The sequence below is a fragment of the Filobasidium floriforme genome (assembly GCF_021052385.1).
Source record: "Filobasidium floriforme strain CBS 6241 chromosome Unknown HD553scaffold_28, whole genome shotgun sequence".
Lineage (NCBI taxonomy): Eukaryota > Fungi > Basidiomycota > Tremellomycetes > Filobasidiales > Filobasidiaceae > Filobasidium > Filobasidium floriforme.
Window position 1 is genome coordinate 288,879 of NW_025763649.1, and position 12,690 is coordinate 301,568.

Genomic DNA, 12,690 nt, shown 5'->3' on the forward strand with positions numbered 1-12,690 from the left:
AGCTGATGACATCCGACTTGAAATCGATGTTAGATAGGGTAGAGAGAGCTGGAGAGAAAATAGGGTGGATGGACGTATGTGACCTATGAGATGCAGCGAAAAACAGCACAATGGTCCTGCTGGTCTGGGCTTTGGAGAACTGCTGTGGTCATCGTCGTTGTTGCCGTCGTCGCGCCATGGATCCTGGGTCTGGTTCGATGTGAAACATTCTGGCGCGAGCACAGCACGGTTTCGCCCGAGGGGAAAGGTGGATCGAGGATGATCAGCGATCAGCGATCAGCACCGAACAGAGGATTGATGGAGGGAACCGGTTCGGGATGAAGAAGGATTGATGATGATCGTTCAGTCTCTCTGCCTCTGCTAGGACGATCAGCATCGACAGGCGACAGGATCCCCAATTTTCGACCTTTAGCCTTCTCGAAGCGACCACACTCTACTTTCCCAAGCACACCGCTATTGCATCGACATTGCACGCATCCGAGCGATATCTGACGGTTCCAAGACAGGCAGGGTTAGGCGAGTCCCGTCGATCGAACCGACGAAACAGCTGCCTGAACCGCATCGTCCCATCTCTGTGACAGTCTGTGACAGGTCCAGACACATCCCCATGGCACGATAGAATATGTCCTCTCAACCAATCTCGCCATCCCTCACCGAGCCACCTCCTCGTACCTCGTCCATTGATGCCCCGCCACCCCTGCCGCCTAAATCGAATTCGAGATACATGCCTGAACATCTCATCACGGCCACCTCGACTGCGACTACGATCTCGACTCTGCCGGCGGGACGTAGATCGGACAACGTTCAAACTCATGATCGACTTCATACGTCGTCCTCTGGGGGAACCTCGGACCTGACTTCCTTGCCCGAGGAGTATACCATCAAATACGATGCCAACAACATTATCAGTGACAACAACTTGAATACCGGTTGGAGAGTCACCCTTCCCCCGCAACTACCACATCAACCACCGCCATCCCATTCAGTCCCTGTCGATACCTTCTGGGATAACAGAATATACTCCTCCAACCGGATCCACCTCCAAAGGGACGTCCAACCTCCTCATCGACCGGGTGACTCTCTCTCTGGCTACAACAACAACTCTCACGGCAGCATGATCTCCTCAGCTTTACCCTCGTCTTCGGTCAATCTGGGAAAACCTCTTTCTCACTCTCGGACGTGCGATTCGATTCGGAAGGACAAGGAGAACGACCAAGACTACGGACATCGTTATGATCACTATCATGATCGTGATGACCATCATCGTCATCAACGCCCAGACCTTGCTGTCCACCAGGATGAGAACGATAAAACTTATCTCAAGAGTATAAACGCGAACCATCACGATAACAGAGATCGTTCCGCGAATACTGGTCTGCCAGATCCGTCAGTCCCGAGCTCTCGTAGACGCAGAAAACGGTCGACTTTGGAGAAGGAGATCGCACAACTGTTGCCTGACGCCGATGGAGCCGAGGTTGAAGGTTCCGGTGCAGGAAGGGAAGACGAGAGGAGAGGAGAAGGACAAGGAGATGGGGGTCAAGGAGGACAAGCAAGGGAGGGGGCGAGGAAACGTCAAAGAAGGGTCGAAAGGAGTGAGGGTGGGACGTGGAGGAGAATCTTACCCCGGGCGGAGACGGAGACGGACATGGGGTACTACGGCTCAGCTTCGGACCTAGACTCGGGACGGAGCGAGAGGAATGGACTCAGGATCCCGAATGAAGATCGAGAACAAAGCTCCCAAATCGGAGGAGACGGTTATCGGTATCAATATAGCTCCAATACGGTACCAGCTACAGCTCACCCAGCCTCAACTTGGGCCTTGGCGGAAGTTCTAATGGGATCAGGACCGACGACCAGATATGACTTCGGGCTGGAAGACGTGGAAGCCGCCTTGACGATCCAGTATCTCGCCAGAGACGCCCGAATGCCGGTACCTCCGCCATATACTAGCCACGCGTTACAACTGAATCAGTGGATTGTTGGAAAGGACCAGTATGAGGGGGACCAGAAGCAGGTAGTTTCGGGTGGATGGGGACTGGGTAGAGGTGTTTGCAGTAATTGTCGGGTGGACGAGGTGAGTCTGGCATGGAGAGGTTTAGTGATGTGAGTCGGAAGAGAAGGCTGATGCTGTGTCTGACGAGAGCATAGACCGAGGCGGTTTGTTGGTGGACGGACCCGGTAGTCAAAACGGTGCTCGGTCTGAACCGAAGGTTGTGTTACGCTTGCGGGGTCTTTGTGAGTCTCGCCAGTCAACGCAAGGCCGATCAGTGATCTTTTCGGCTAAAACTGAAACATGTCGCCTTTGCGCAGAAGTATAACAACCTCGTCGACCGTCCGGTCAATATTGGCAGACAGGTGTTACGGAATCTCGCACCTCCCTTGTCCACATCGGATCGACCCATTCAAACTCAACCTTGTCCTAACAAACATTCTCGGCCGCCGCTTCAGACCGTTGGCACTCTTCATCCGAATATACCTTATACCGACAACATGGGTACGGTTCCCTCGAACCCGCTGATTAGGGAAATTGTCGATTGCTCAGATCGGCTCTATATCTTCCCACCAGCTTCTTATAGAATACCGATCAAGCCTTATTCCAAAGTACAAGGCGGGTGGTACGATCAGGGTCTTACGGGTCAGGGAGAACTTTGGCAGCCGGAAATACAGCATAACAGCTGGGTACCGTCGTGAAAGAGCATACGCACAAAGCCGTTGGCCGCGACGAGTCAAATCGAGCGGGAATTGCATTCGATATAAGTACTAGTACAACATATACAGACGAGTTGTACATGATTGACGCTGGGTCGTCGGGACTATCACTCCATGTCGCGGAGCAGATACTGATAGTAAATGTCATTGAGCAAGCGAACGGGGAGAAGCCGGGCCGTGATAGGGATGTCTAGGCAAGACTGGGCTTTCCTCCAGGGGTTCCAACCGGGACTCTTGCTGTTGTTCTGGCGCAGCAGCTTCGGTGGGCAATGGCGGTAGAGGGGTCTGAGGAGCCGGATGGGGCGAGATGGGGGAATGGTAGCTCAGGGCGTACCAACGATCCGTCTTGTCCTCGGCACTCCGTTGTTCACCTGGAGTGAAAGAGCGATTTCGGTCAAAGCTGACTGGTCTCGCAGAGATGAACGGTTGGTTCGGGACGGAGGCGGAACGGGTATGTCTAATCATACAGGTGTCAAGTCGAGTGAGAGAGGCGCCTTTGATTCGGGTGGCGGTACTGCTAATCAGCGGTAGATATGGTAGCGCAGGGGGTGGCTCAGATGTGCGCGTTGACGAAGCCACTCCAGCGCTTCCCTTTCGCTCAGTCACTATGGACGGCTCCTCATCATGCGTGTCCTGAGATGTCGTGTCTTGCTCGACCGGCTCTGTCTCAGAGCGAGGCTCCTTCGGAAGATCAGGGCCAGTTCGATGATATTCAGATAAGGACAAGCCACGTTTGGGTTCCATTGGGACCGTGACGAAAAGGGAGGACCATGGATAGAACCACTTGGCCCAGCACATGGCAGGGAGTGAAGATCGAAGGTCTGGGGTCGGAATATCGATGTGAGACAGGCGCTTGATGGAATGAATGACGATCACTCACAAAATGAAGATCAAGTTGTGAGTCCTGTCTCTAGGTGCATGCGAGTGCGCGGTATTTGACCTCCTCGTGAATGTCTTATAACACGCGCGGAGGATATGTCAAAGGAAGCAATCCTGCGAGACATCCTCAGGACGATTCTCCTTTGTTCTGTCAAGCTGTTTCATGCCGTCTGAAACCGTCTGAAACGTTCAGACCCCCACAGGATACCTTCTAGGCCTGCTCGCTGGGACTGCAGGGTGTGTACGTGGGTATCGCTTTCGCTCATCGGGGTTGGCTGAGACAGTAGCTCCGTAGGTAGGTTCCAACATTTCCATCGTACCGGCGCTCATCTTGCGCTTGTCCCTGAACCTAACGAAGACGAGCAGGACGAACATGAGCAGGAACAGGGCTCCTGCAAGCGATCCCACCACGATGACTATCGCAGTATCGGGTTAGCTAGATCCCAAGTGAGAATCGGACGATTGTTACCTACCGGTAGTCTTAGTGTCATTTTTGATATGACTCTTAGGTGCCGCTTCAGCCGATTGTACGGCCCCTGGAAAGCTCGAGGTCAAGACGTTGGCGTCTAAGAGTTTCGGTCAGGCCTCATATGTACTGTTGCCTTGAGCTCAGTATACTCACAGTAATCAGACGGATTGTATGACGCGTAGATGGTAGACTCTGCAGGATTCATAGTAGGAGGAGGCTGTGCACCATCGTGAGATACAGACGGAGCAGGACCTTCCGGGTACGCGATCGGTGGGTCATGTGGGGGAGAAGGAGGGGGTGGAGAAGCAACCGGTGGCGATGATAGTGGGGGCAGCGGGGTTGACGGTGAAACGATTGGCGATGGGGCTACCAGAGTCGACGCCAATTGGCTCGACTGGATCCTGACTGTCTCTGACGTTGACGTCGATGCAGTCGTAGAGACGGGCGGGAGCGATGTGATTGCTGGAATCGATGAGAAGGGTCGGTTAGAGGATAGGACTAGACCATCGGACCGAGTTCTGCTATTTTCGTCCCGAGTCGAAGATTCAGGTTTGGAAGTGATTTCCGGTATCGAAGGCCGAGCCTCCAATGGTAGGATGCTTGATTGGGTAATGGGCTGGAGATCCTGGGTCGTCGAAAGTTGAAGAGGACGGATCGGCTCGAGACTCGTAAGTGGATGAGGCTGAGGTTGATTCATCGTGGCTGTACCGTGCTGATCGGACAGTCACAGCTCCGATCCAGCCAATCTTGACACTTGGTAGAGCCAATGCCGAATCGATGTCAGTAGCTACCTTGAGTCTCGATCAGCGATGATGAAAGCCACCCATAACACTTTGAAACGTCACGTCATCTCCGCATCCTCCTTTGTGACATGTCCTGAACCCCACACCGACGGCCAAAGGATTATCCTCTCGACTTCATGTGATAGAGGAATACAGTACATTGTCATCTTGCCTATCGATATCCGCTACAATGTAACCTACAAAACCTGTTTCTCATGTGTTCTATCCTTGTTGCAATTTGGGTCTATATCTCCTCCGTCGGTCCGGCCGAGCATGTGTGCTTCCAACCTTGGTATTCGTGAGCAGATGGCAGGTTTGGCATGTGATTATGCTGCAGGCTTGGCTGGGGTATAAATCTCGTTATAGATCATTTCTGAAAAAAACGCTCAAATCGTTATCCTCAGCAGTTCAGTGTTCACGAATCAAGTTTGCTTACGTTTGAGAGCGCTTCGACTGAGCTGTTCCGGCGCGTTATCAAAGTCGAAGAAATGCGGGGGCAGGGGGTCCGCTGACGGTTCGTCCTGGTCATCGTGATATGGCTAAATGTAGAAGGAGCGAACCTGAATCAGTCGCGGGAGCTTTCATCAGGACAGAATGCCACCAACCTCGAGGTAAGGGTGTGCCAAGGCCTCCTGGACCGTGATTCGTTTACTTGGTGAAAACCTGAAACCCCACATCCAATATCAGTCACCCGCAACGGGCCCCGCATAGAGATTCACTTACGTCAGGCACCGTTCGAGGAAATCGATGGCAGTGGGCGAAGCTTTAGGGCACAGCGATCGGAAATCCCGTTTTGTGCGGAAAGGCAATGCTCGCTGCGAAAAGGAATCAGGTGGATTAGTATTTCGAAAGCCTCTAGTCTCCCAGATTGTATTCTTCTTGATGCGTACCAGATAGTCCCTGTCAAAGCCGAGTTATCATGGTGAGTGTTATGTACCAGGTCGACTACTTGGAAAATGTACCCACTTGGATCTAGACGAGGTGATCTCCTGGAAATCGTCCATCTATGACCGATCACACGATGAAACCGGTAAGACGATAACTCTAGAGAAGCTTAGATTCTGCCATCATGTATTGGACTTACCATAGGTGTACCGAGAACATCCAGGATGAGCGACAGCTCTGAGATATCGAAATCATCGTTATTAACGCAAGCTTCCCATGGCCGCTAACGTAGCGGGCAGACAGGTGACTCACGATGATGATAATCCCTACCGGGGAATAACGGTCGACCATTAACTAATTCCGACATAGCCAACAGGATGTAAGTTTAAGCGCCTTCAACCGATTGGCTTGAACCTCGCTATGAGCGGACATGATCAGCGGGAAGGACTCACTCATCTCGGCCAAGATGCACCCTACGCTCCACATATCGATCGCCTTTGTATACTCTTTGAAAGCTGAATCATCATGAGACTGAGTCAGCTCTTGGAATCTCGACCCATTTCAAGCAGATTTGAGAACTCACAGAGCATGACCTCGGGCGCACGGTACCACCGTGTAGCGACATACTCGGTCATATAAGCATTAGCACCCACGTCTAAATTAGGTTGGGCGGTCGATCGGGCGAGTCCAAAGTCGCAGATCTAGAGTTGAACAAAATTACCGGTCGAGGTGGTTCAAGTTTCGAATACATCTAAAATCAGTCTCCAGTTTAGGGAAGGAAAGCCGGCGCGAGTTGAACGAACTGACTTTGAGATCGCAATTCGCGTTCAACAACAAGTTGCTAGGTTTCAAATCCCGATGAAGGACGTCGGCGGTATGCAACGCTTTCAGGCCTCTGATCGTCTGTTGTGCCATTCCGCAATATAGATGATGAGCCGGTCGTCTTGAACGAGAGCAGAAGATCAAGGAGGACACGAAGGAGAGGACTGACTTGGTAGATGAAATATTGACAATGATCGTCACTCAGTTCCTGCGTCCTGATCACTCGATGGAGGTCCGTCTCCATCAGTTCCTGTATGGCAGTGTAAGAGCGTTCCCGAGTTCAATATCAGTCCCCTTACTCATTCAAAGCGCATGTTTACGATTAAGAAGAAATGGTGCGCGGGCGGAGTGCTCACTTGGATAAGGTAGACTTCCTTGAACGAATCCAAATCCCGCGGTCGGAGGATATCGAGGATGGCGATGATATTCTCATGCCTACACCACCCGAAACAAATCAATATTAGCTCATCAAGCACTGTATGACACCATGGGAAAAGAGATACAAGGCAAGCCCAGGAGTACTCGCCTGAAGTGCTTCAAGAGCTTGATCTCCCTCAACGTCCGCATACAGAACATGGCGTGGTCGAACGGGGTGATACGTTTGATGGCCACTTGGGTTCCCGTCGGGACGTGTACGGCAGCTCTGTAACCGGAACAGAATCAAACAAGACGAGATCGGCAGTCTTCGAGTCAGCAAATATATTTAGGACATTGACGAGTCCGAGTATCACCGAGTCGAGTCGGGTAAAAGCTGGTTGTTATGTTTGTGCGACCCAGCTGCATTGCGACGACTCTTCTTGTGAGGCCACACTCACTTTACAACTCCATAAGCACCTTCGCCGATGGTATCTACCAGCTTGTAATATGGCCCCACTTCGAAATTGTCCGGGTCTTGGTGTACGCTCATGGTCATCGAAGCGTGTGGCTTGTCGGGTGATTATTGATTGATTATACTGTAGGGTGTTCGTGAAGGTGTGCCGAAAAGGTGTGATGAAGAGCACCGGTTGGGTATAAGGCAGTCGACAGATTGGTCTCTTGCTGAGAAATATAAATTTGTGGACGAGGTTGTTGTGCTGGCTCGTCTTACTTAGCCCTATGTGTACGGTCTGGCCCATTCATTGTCGATTGTCTGCATGTGAGCTGATCTCTCGATTTCTATTGTTCACTCGAATCAGTCTCAGAGGGTGGAGGCACCAGGAACGCAGAGCAGAGGGTGAGCGCGGCAGAAGGGGCGACGGCGGCAACAGCCGAAATGCCGTAATTAACGTGTCAATCGCGTGGCGGCGTCAGAAGCCCTTCCCGCGCCCCGGTTCTCAGGTCACGTGATTGTAGCTAATAGCTATGCAGCGATGAACGTATGGGATGTGGTCGCGGTGGTCGAGTCTATTTCAACGAAGCACGTCAGCACGCAGAGCTTACCAAGTACCAGAGTGACAAGCTGACGAGATCACTGGTCATGTTCGAGGCTTGTGATTGTGAGCGACTGGAGCGGGGCAGACCGAATTGCTTGTACAATTGTAGAATCATCGATCGATCGCGCCAACCTGGCTTGCGTTCCGGAATCAGATCAGCTTCCATCGCCGTGCAATTGCAATTGTCGACCGTTTCTGTTGTGGTCGACGTCTTTTTTTCCAGTCTAATGATACAGCTATTTTGTCGTTTCCAAATCATCTAGGTTCACTGGCTGACCCTCATCGTCTCCAGTATGACCCGACATTTGCGATAGGTCCATCGTTCTTGCTAGATCGCCCTCTTGCCTCTTGCACCGCCTTGGCCCACCGCCAACTCCGGGGCTCCTCGCTTGCAACACGCATCGCGGCCGGCCATCACATCGAGAGTGGTTCATACCGCACACGCACATACACAACCGCCACAACTTGGATTTAACATTCCGACAACCTCCGTCCATTACAAAAATCTCGAGCAATCACCAGCAACGCATATATACTATATTCTCACCTGGGCAGAATTTTTGAGGGATCACGAGTTAGAGAGAGCGCGGGAGATCATCAAAAAGCAGGGATTCCTTTCGCTCGAAACCGACCGGCAGGCAGACGGAGATCATTCCTGGTCGCTCTTCTTCGGCTCTCTTCAGTCAAGCGACGGCCTGCCCATCTTAGCACCTTACAAGGTCAGACTGGTATCCCAGACCTCGATCAAAGGCCTCCAACCGATCGTATCAACGACATCTTGTATCTTGATCATTTCATCCCTAACGAAACTCGAGGACCGGAACGGCAATCGAAAAAAAAAGTCATGTCGGATACGATCCTCGTCTCTCCCCGTCATCATACGCACGACCTGCACGATGTGTATGCGAGTTTTATGGGTTATTTCGAACGGAAAGGGATCGCTTGGTGAGTCGTCTAGCGATCTTCATGGCACTTTGTCTGCTCTGAAGCAACTTTGCTCATCTGGCGCCCCTGCTTACTTAAATCCATTCGCTACTTCCATATACTCAATCGCTACGACTCGCTCGCCCTTTGTGGAATATAAATCCCCCCCCTCCTATTCTCGATGAGTACAGGTACAACCACTCCTACTCGCCCTTCTTCACCTCGTTCGACGCTTTCCTCTCTTTTGGATGGGGTTGCGTCGTCGTCACGGATTCGAGGACGGGAAAGGGCCATGTGGCCGTCAGGGCTGAAGGGTCGAATGCTACCAGCGGTGGGAGTGGGGGTGCAGGAGGAGGCGGTGGTGGAGCTGTAGCAGGAACGGGAAAGGAGGGTGGGACGGTACAGCAATTTGCAAGGATGGTCAAAGTCAGGTGAGCAAGTCAGGGTTGTGTCGTTGTGAAACGTCCGGTTGTATTGGGCAGGACGCTGATCGATCGGTAAAACTCCATCGTGGTCCACGTTTAGGTTTGGAGAATCGTTGCCGAAATTGCCCAACCAGGTAAAGCCCATTCCCAAACTGTACATTTCTCTCTTACCAATGGATAATCATTCTCATAAAACTGTTTCATCTCGCGACACCAGCTCCCTATCACTCCATCGGAAAGCAACCCCCGAGCTATCAGGCTGGTGACCGATCTCAACTCTTACAAACGACTCGCCGCGACCATCCCGAGTGCAGAACTGAATGCCAAGAGGAAGAGATTGAGAGCGGGGGATGTCGCCACGGTTGGGACGATCTGGAGAAAGAGGATGCGTGAGTCTGCAAGTTTCGCTCGTGTCTTTGCCGAACTGAATCGAATGGCCGGTATGAGGTAGACAACTTTCTGGCCCTCGAAATCACTTGGTGGGAAAAGGGGAACGGGGTCATGCTAGAAGCAGGGATCTGTGCTTGTCGATGTCGAAATATAGATGCAATGGTGAGTCTTGCTGCATCAGACTCATGGCCGTGACTTGAAAACTTATAGCAACCTTGCGATGGTGCAGGATTCGTGGCCACCTATGCCGGATGAGAATTACCGAAGAGCGCACTACGTCGTATCCGAGTGGCTAGACAAGGTTAGCACTCCGAGTACATGTTCAGCTTTCATTCACTTCACTGAGACTCGCCCCCTGTTGTTTGCGCAGAGAACCAATACAAACCACTATATGCCCAGCCAACCTAGAAGCTATGCTCATGGACCCACTCAGCTGGTCAGCATGGCTGCCCTCGAAAAGATCATCAAGTGAGTGATGTCTACCGGCTGCTGTTGGCGACTAGCTTGAAGAGTGCTTACTGGATGCCGTTCAGCGCCACGATCTCGGCCCTGGCGGAACCCGAGGCTGACGGCCTCAATCCCCTTGTCATCCTCACTATTGGAGACTCTTCCCGTCTTTCCGAGCTAAAGAACGTCCATATACCCTCGAACGTCTCGTTCATCGACGTCTCCAACCTCGAAAGGTCACTTTACCGCGCCTCCATGGTACAACAAGCTTCTCATCACGATCTCGCCAACTCTGCGCCTCTCAGCCTGAGGGGCATGCTTCATCAGCTCGCCATACCGACTCCGCCACATATCCCCATCTCGAATTCTGGAAACGCTGCTTTCTACATGATGCTGGTCTTTCAAATCCTCGTCGACCGGGATTGTCAGATCCCGCCAGTCTTGCAAATGCCAACTCAGCCGCAGATGCCTTACCCGACAATGCAGATCTATCCACCCATGGTCGACCGGCCTATGATGCCCGCTTCCCAATCGTACAACAATCGTTCCAATTCGCCTAGAAGGGCGACAAAAGCCATGTTGCCGATGGACGAGCTCGTGCCGCAAAACACCGGGGGAAAACGCTCCAGCATTCAGAGACCTAATGTTCAGCCTGGCGGACTCAACGGAAACGGGCAGATGAAGCGAGCTCAGACGATGTACTGGGACGAAGCAGCAGCGCTCAACTTGTCGCCTCAGCAGCAACGAGGCCCGAATCATAGTCAGGACGTTAGCTCTGGGTCGGGATCGGGTTCGGGAGGGAAAGAGCAGGACAGGGAGAAGGATAAAGGCGCTCGTGGCAGACCAGACGGGCCGAAGGCGCCCGAAGAAGGGATGAAGAACGCGATGTCAAGGATGAGACTCGGTACGGACAGTAGAAGTGGGAGTGACGAAGCTATTCCCAAGAGCGGGTCTAGGTTCTTCTTGAGCAACATCGGTCGCAAGTCTAGCGGAAAGAAACCTTAGAATGGCTTTAAGCATTGTTACGGGACCAGTAGTTGGGTTTACGTTTATAATATGAGGTCTACCAGACCGCGTTCATCATTGAAAAAGACGGGTTGATCAGTGGTCAGCGGTCAGATCGCCGTTTCCCAATCAGTATCTCCTTTATGTCAAGATGAACGCAAAGAACATGATGGCTGATGCCGAGATGCTGTACATACATCCTCCTTGAGAACTGTTGGCTAGTCAGGGAACGGGGAGAGGGGACCTCAGGATGCGCCATCAACGAGACGCATCGGTCCGAGGGAGATACGACGGCTCAGGCGTTTTTGATGTATGGATATCGTACACGTTCCCATCGCCGTGATGCGGCGATAGGTGCGAAGACAGAAAACACAAGGGAGCCGATATGAAGCGAAACAAGTACACCCAGCCAGACTCTCACTGACCCCTTCCACGGCCGCCAAACCCTCCTCTGCTGAAACCTCGCCCGCCCCTTGGTGCGCCCCTGGATCCTCCGCCGAATCCGCCCCTGGCGCCTCCCCGGGCTCCACCTTGAAACGGGATCGCAACAATACCTCATCAGTATTGTCAGACGGCTGGTATTGTGTTGCAGAGCACTCACCTCGGCCGCCACCTCGCATACCGCCTCGAGCCCCGCCAGCGGCTCCACCCCTCTTCTTCTCTGTTTCAGGTTCATATGTGTTAGTCTCTGACCTTCCTCGAGTTCTCAATGGAACGCAAGATACGTACTGTCTCCCTTGGCAGCGGGAGCTTTTGGCTTGGGCAAGAACCTCTCGATGGGCAGGAGCTTGTCTCCTCCGATGTAGACCTTGTCATCCTTCTTGAATGATGTCGAGAGCATACCCTCCTGCATCTTTACTGTAAAGTAGACCTCGTTGATAGGTCCAAGGATCTCGTCGACTTTGCCTGTTTTACGCGAACCGAGTGCAAGAAGTCTTTAGCGAATGTTCGTGTGCGATGTCTTGAGCATGGAGACTGACCGATTTGAGTCTTGTTTTGCAGATAGATGGGTGCGTTGAAGTAAGGAACTCGAGTGGGCATAAGAGAAGAACAGAGCATCTCTCCCTCGACAGAGTGCTGGAAAGATCCCATCTCTGCGGTTCAGTGAAGCGGGTAAGCGATGGGTAGCTCCGATATAATACGCTATGAAGACCACGTACCAAGCACGGTGTCAGGTGGTCCCTGAGGAGCGAAACCACCGTATCCTCCACGACCACCTCCACGGCCACCTCCTCGACCACCGCCTATACACAACGCGACCCGATCTTAGTTCCCCCTAGACAGCTGCTCTCTCCATCAAGTACCGATCCTCACCTCCTCCTCGGCTGAAGCCTCCTCGTCCGCCACGGTCACCGCCACCACCACCAAATCCTCCTCGGCTACCACCACGGAATCCACCTCGGCCAGACATTTATCGATTGAAGAGCTGCGTAAGGAAGCGGTTGCTAGTGTTGAAAAGTCCCGGCTGGTGTCTGATTTGCCGGAGTTTGAATGCTTCTGCCTCGACGACTATGCAATGAGAGGTCAGATGTCTAATAACT

General features: G+C 52.4%; 4 protein-coding genes across 4 annotated transcripts; 2 read left to right on the forward strand and 2 right to left on the reverse strand.

Annotated features, from left to right (window-relative positions):
- Window positions 1-1,746: 1,746 nt before the first annotated feature.
- On the forward strand, window positions 1,747-2,814 carry HD553DRAFT_147561 (uncharacterized protein). The gene is made up of 4 exons (XM_046176716.1): window positions 1,747-2,074; window positions 2,149-2,235; window positions 2,311-2,494; window positions 2,567-2,814. Exons 1-4 carry the CDS (start codon window positions 1,835-1,837, stop codon window positions 2,689-2,691), a joined length of 636 nt encoding a protein of 211 aa, XP_046032853.1. The 5' UTR covers window positions 1,747-1,834; the 3' UTR covers window positions 2,692-2,814.
- Window positions 2,815-4,952: 2,138 nt separating this feature from the next.
- Window positions 4,953-7,652, reverse strand: HD553DRAFT_301481 (kinase-like domain-containing protein). The gene is made up of 15 exons (XM_046178661.1): window positions 7,362-7,652; window positions 7,073-7,189; window positions 6,903-6,981; window positions 6,716-6,796; window positions 6,532-6,627; window positions 6,308-6,425; window positions 6,177-6,239; window positions 6,037-6,078; window positions 5,924-5,961; window positions 5,806-5,843; window positions 5,730-5,739; window positions 5,563-5,654; window positions 5,445-5,502; window positions 5,276-5,378; window positions 4,953-5,212 (listed from the first exon to the last, which is right to left on the reverse strand). Exons 1-15 carry the CDS (start codon window positions 7,457-7,459, stop codon window positions 5,166-5,168), a joined length of 1,080 nt encoding a protein of 359 aa, XP_046032854.1. The 5' UTR covers window positions 7,460-7,652; the 3' UTR covers window positions 4,953-5,165.
- A 977-nt stretch (window positions 7,653-8,629) lies between these two features.
- Window positions 8,630-11,272, forward strand: HD553DRAFT_147597 (uncharacterized protein). The gene is made up of 8 exons (XM_046176717.1): window positions 8,630-8,903; window positions 9,074-9,313; window positions 9,408-9,441; window positions 9,525-9,696; window positions 9,759-9,859; window positions 9,927-9,998; window positions 10,068-10,165; window positions 10,231-11,272. The coding sequence occupies exons 1-8, from the start codon at window positions 8,803-8,805 to the stop codon at window positions 11,147-11,149; spliced, it is 1,737 nt and encodes a 578-aa protein (XP_046032855.1). The 5' UTR covers window positions 8,630-8,802; the 3' UTR covers window positions 11,150-11,272.
- Window positions 11,273-11,566: 294 nt separating this feature from the next.
- On the reverse strand, window positions 11,567-12,560 carry HD553DRAFT_278005 (Gar1/Naf1 RNA binding region-domain-containing protein; the record flags this gene model as incomplete). The annotated part of the gene is made up of 6 exons (XM_046178022.1): window positions 11,567-11,679; window positions 11,751-11,792; window positions 11,879-12,055; window positions 12,130-12,243; window positions 12,310-12,381; window positions 12,503-12,560. The coding sequence occupies 6 exons, from the start codon at window positions 12,558-12,560 to the stop codon at window positions 11,567-11,569; spliced, it is 576 nt and encodes a 191-aa protein (XP_046032856.1).
- Between the last annotated feature and the right edge of the window lie 130 nt (window positions 12,561-12,690).

Excerpts from the sequence above, each read along its gene's own strand:
- HD553DRAFT_147561 (XM_046176716.1), top strand. The coding sequence starts at position 1,835 with ATGGGATCAGGACCGACGACCAGATATGACTTCGGGCTGGAAGACGTG. Across the intron at positions 2,075-2,148 it reads GTAATTGTCGGGTGGACGAG|ACCGAGGCGGTTTGTTGGTG; the intron begins GTGAGTCTGGCA and ends ACGAGAGCATAG. Across the intron at positions 2,495-2,566 it reads ACCTTATACCGACAACATGG|CTTCTTATAGAATACCGATC; the intron begins GTACGGTTCCCT and ends TCTTCCCACCAG.
- HD553DRAFT_301481 (XM_046178661.1), bottom strand. The coding sequence starts at position 7,459 with ATGACCATGAGCGTACACCAAGACCCGGACAATTTCGAAGTGGGGCCA. Across the intron at positions 7,190-7,361 it reads GGTGCTTATGGAGTTGTAAA|AGCTGCCGTACACGTCCCGA; the intron begins GTGAGTGTGGCC and ends TTCCGGTTACAG. Across the intron at positions 6,628-6,715 it reads GTCAATATTTCATCTACCAA|ACGATCAGAGGCCTGAAAGC; the intron begins GTCAGTCCTCTC and ends ATGGCACAACAG.
- HD553DRAFT_147597 (XM_046176717.1), top strand. The coding sequence starts at position 8,803 with ATGTCGGATACGATCCTCGTCTCTCCCCGTCATCATACGCACGACCTG. Across the intron at positions 9,860-9,926 it reads GTCGAAATATAGATGCAATG|GATTCGTGGCCACCTATGCC; the intron begins GTGAGTCTTGCT and ends GCGATGGTGCAG. Across the intron at positions 10,166-10,230 it reads GCCCTCGAAAAGATCATCAA|CGCCACGATCTCGGCCCTGG; the intron begins GTGAGTGATGTC and ends GATGCCGTTCAG.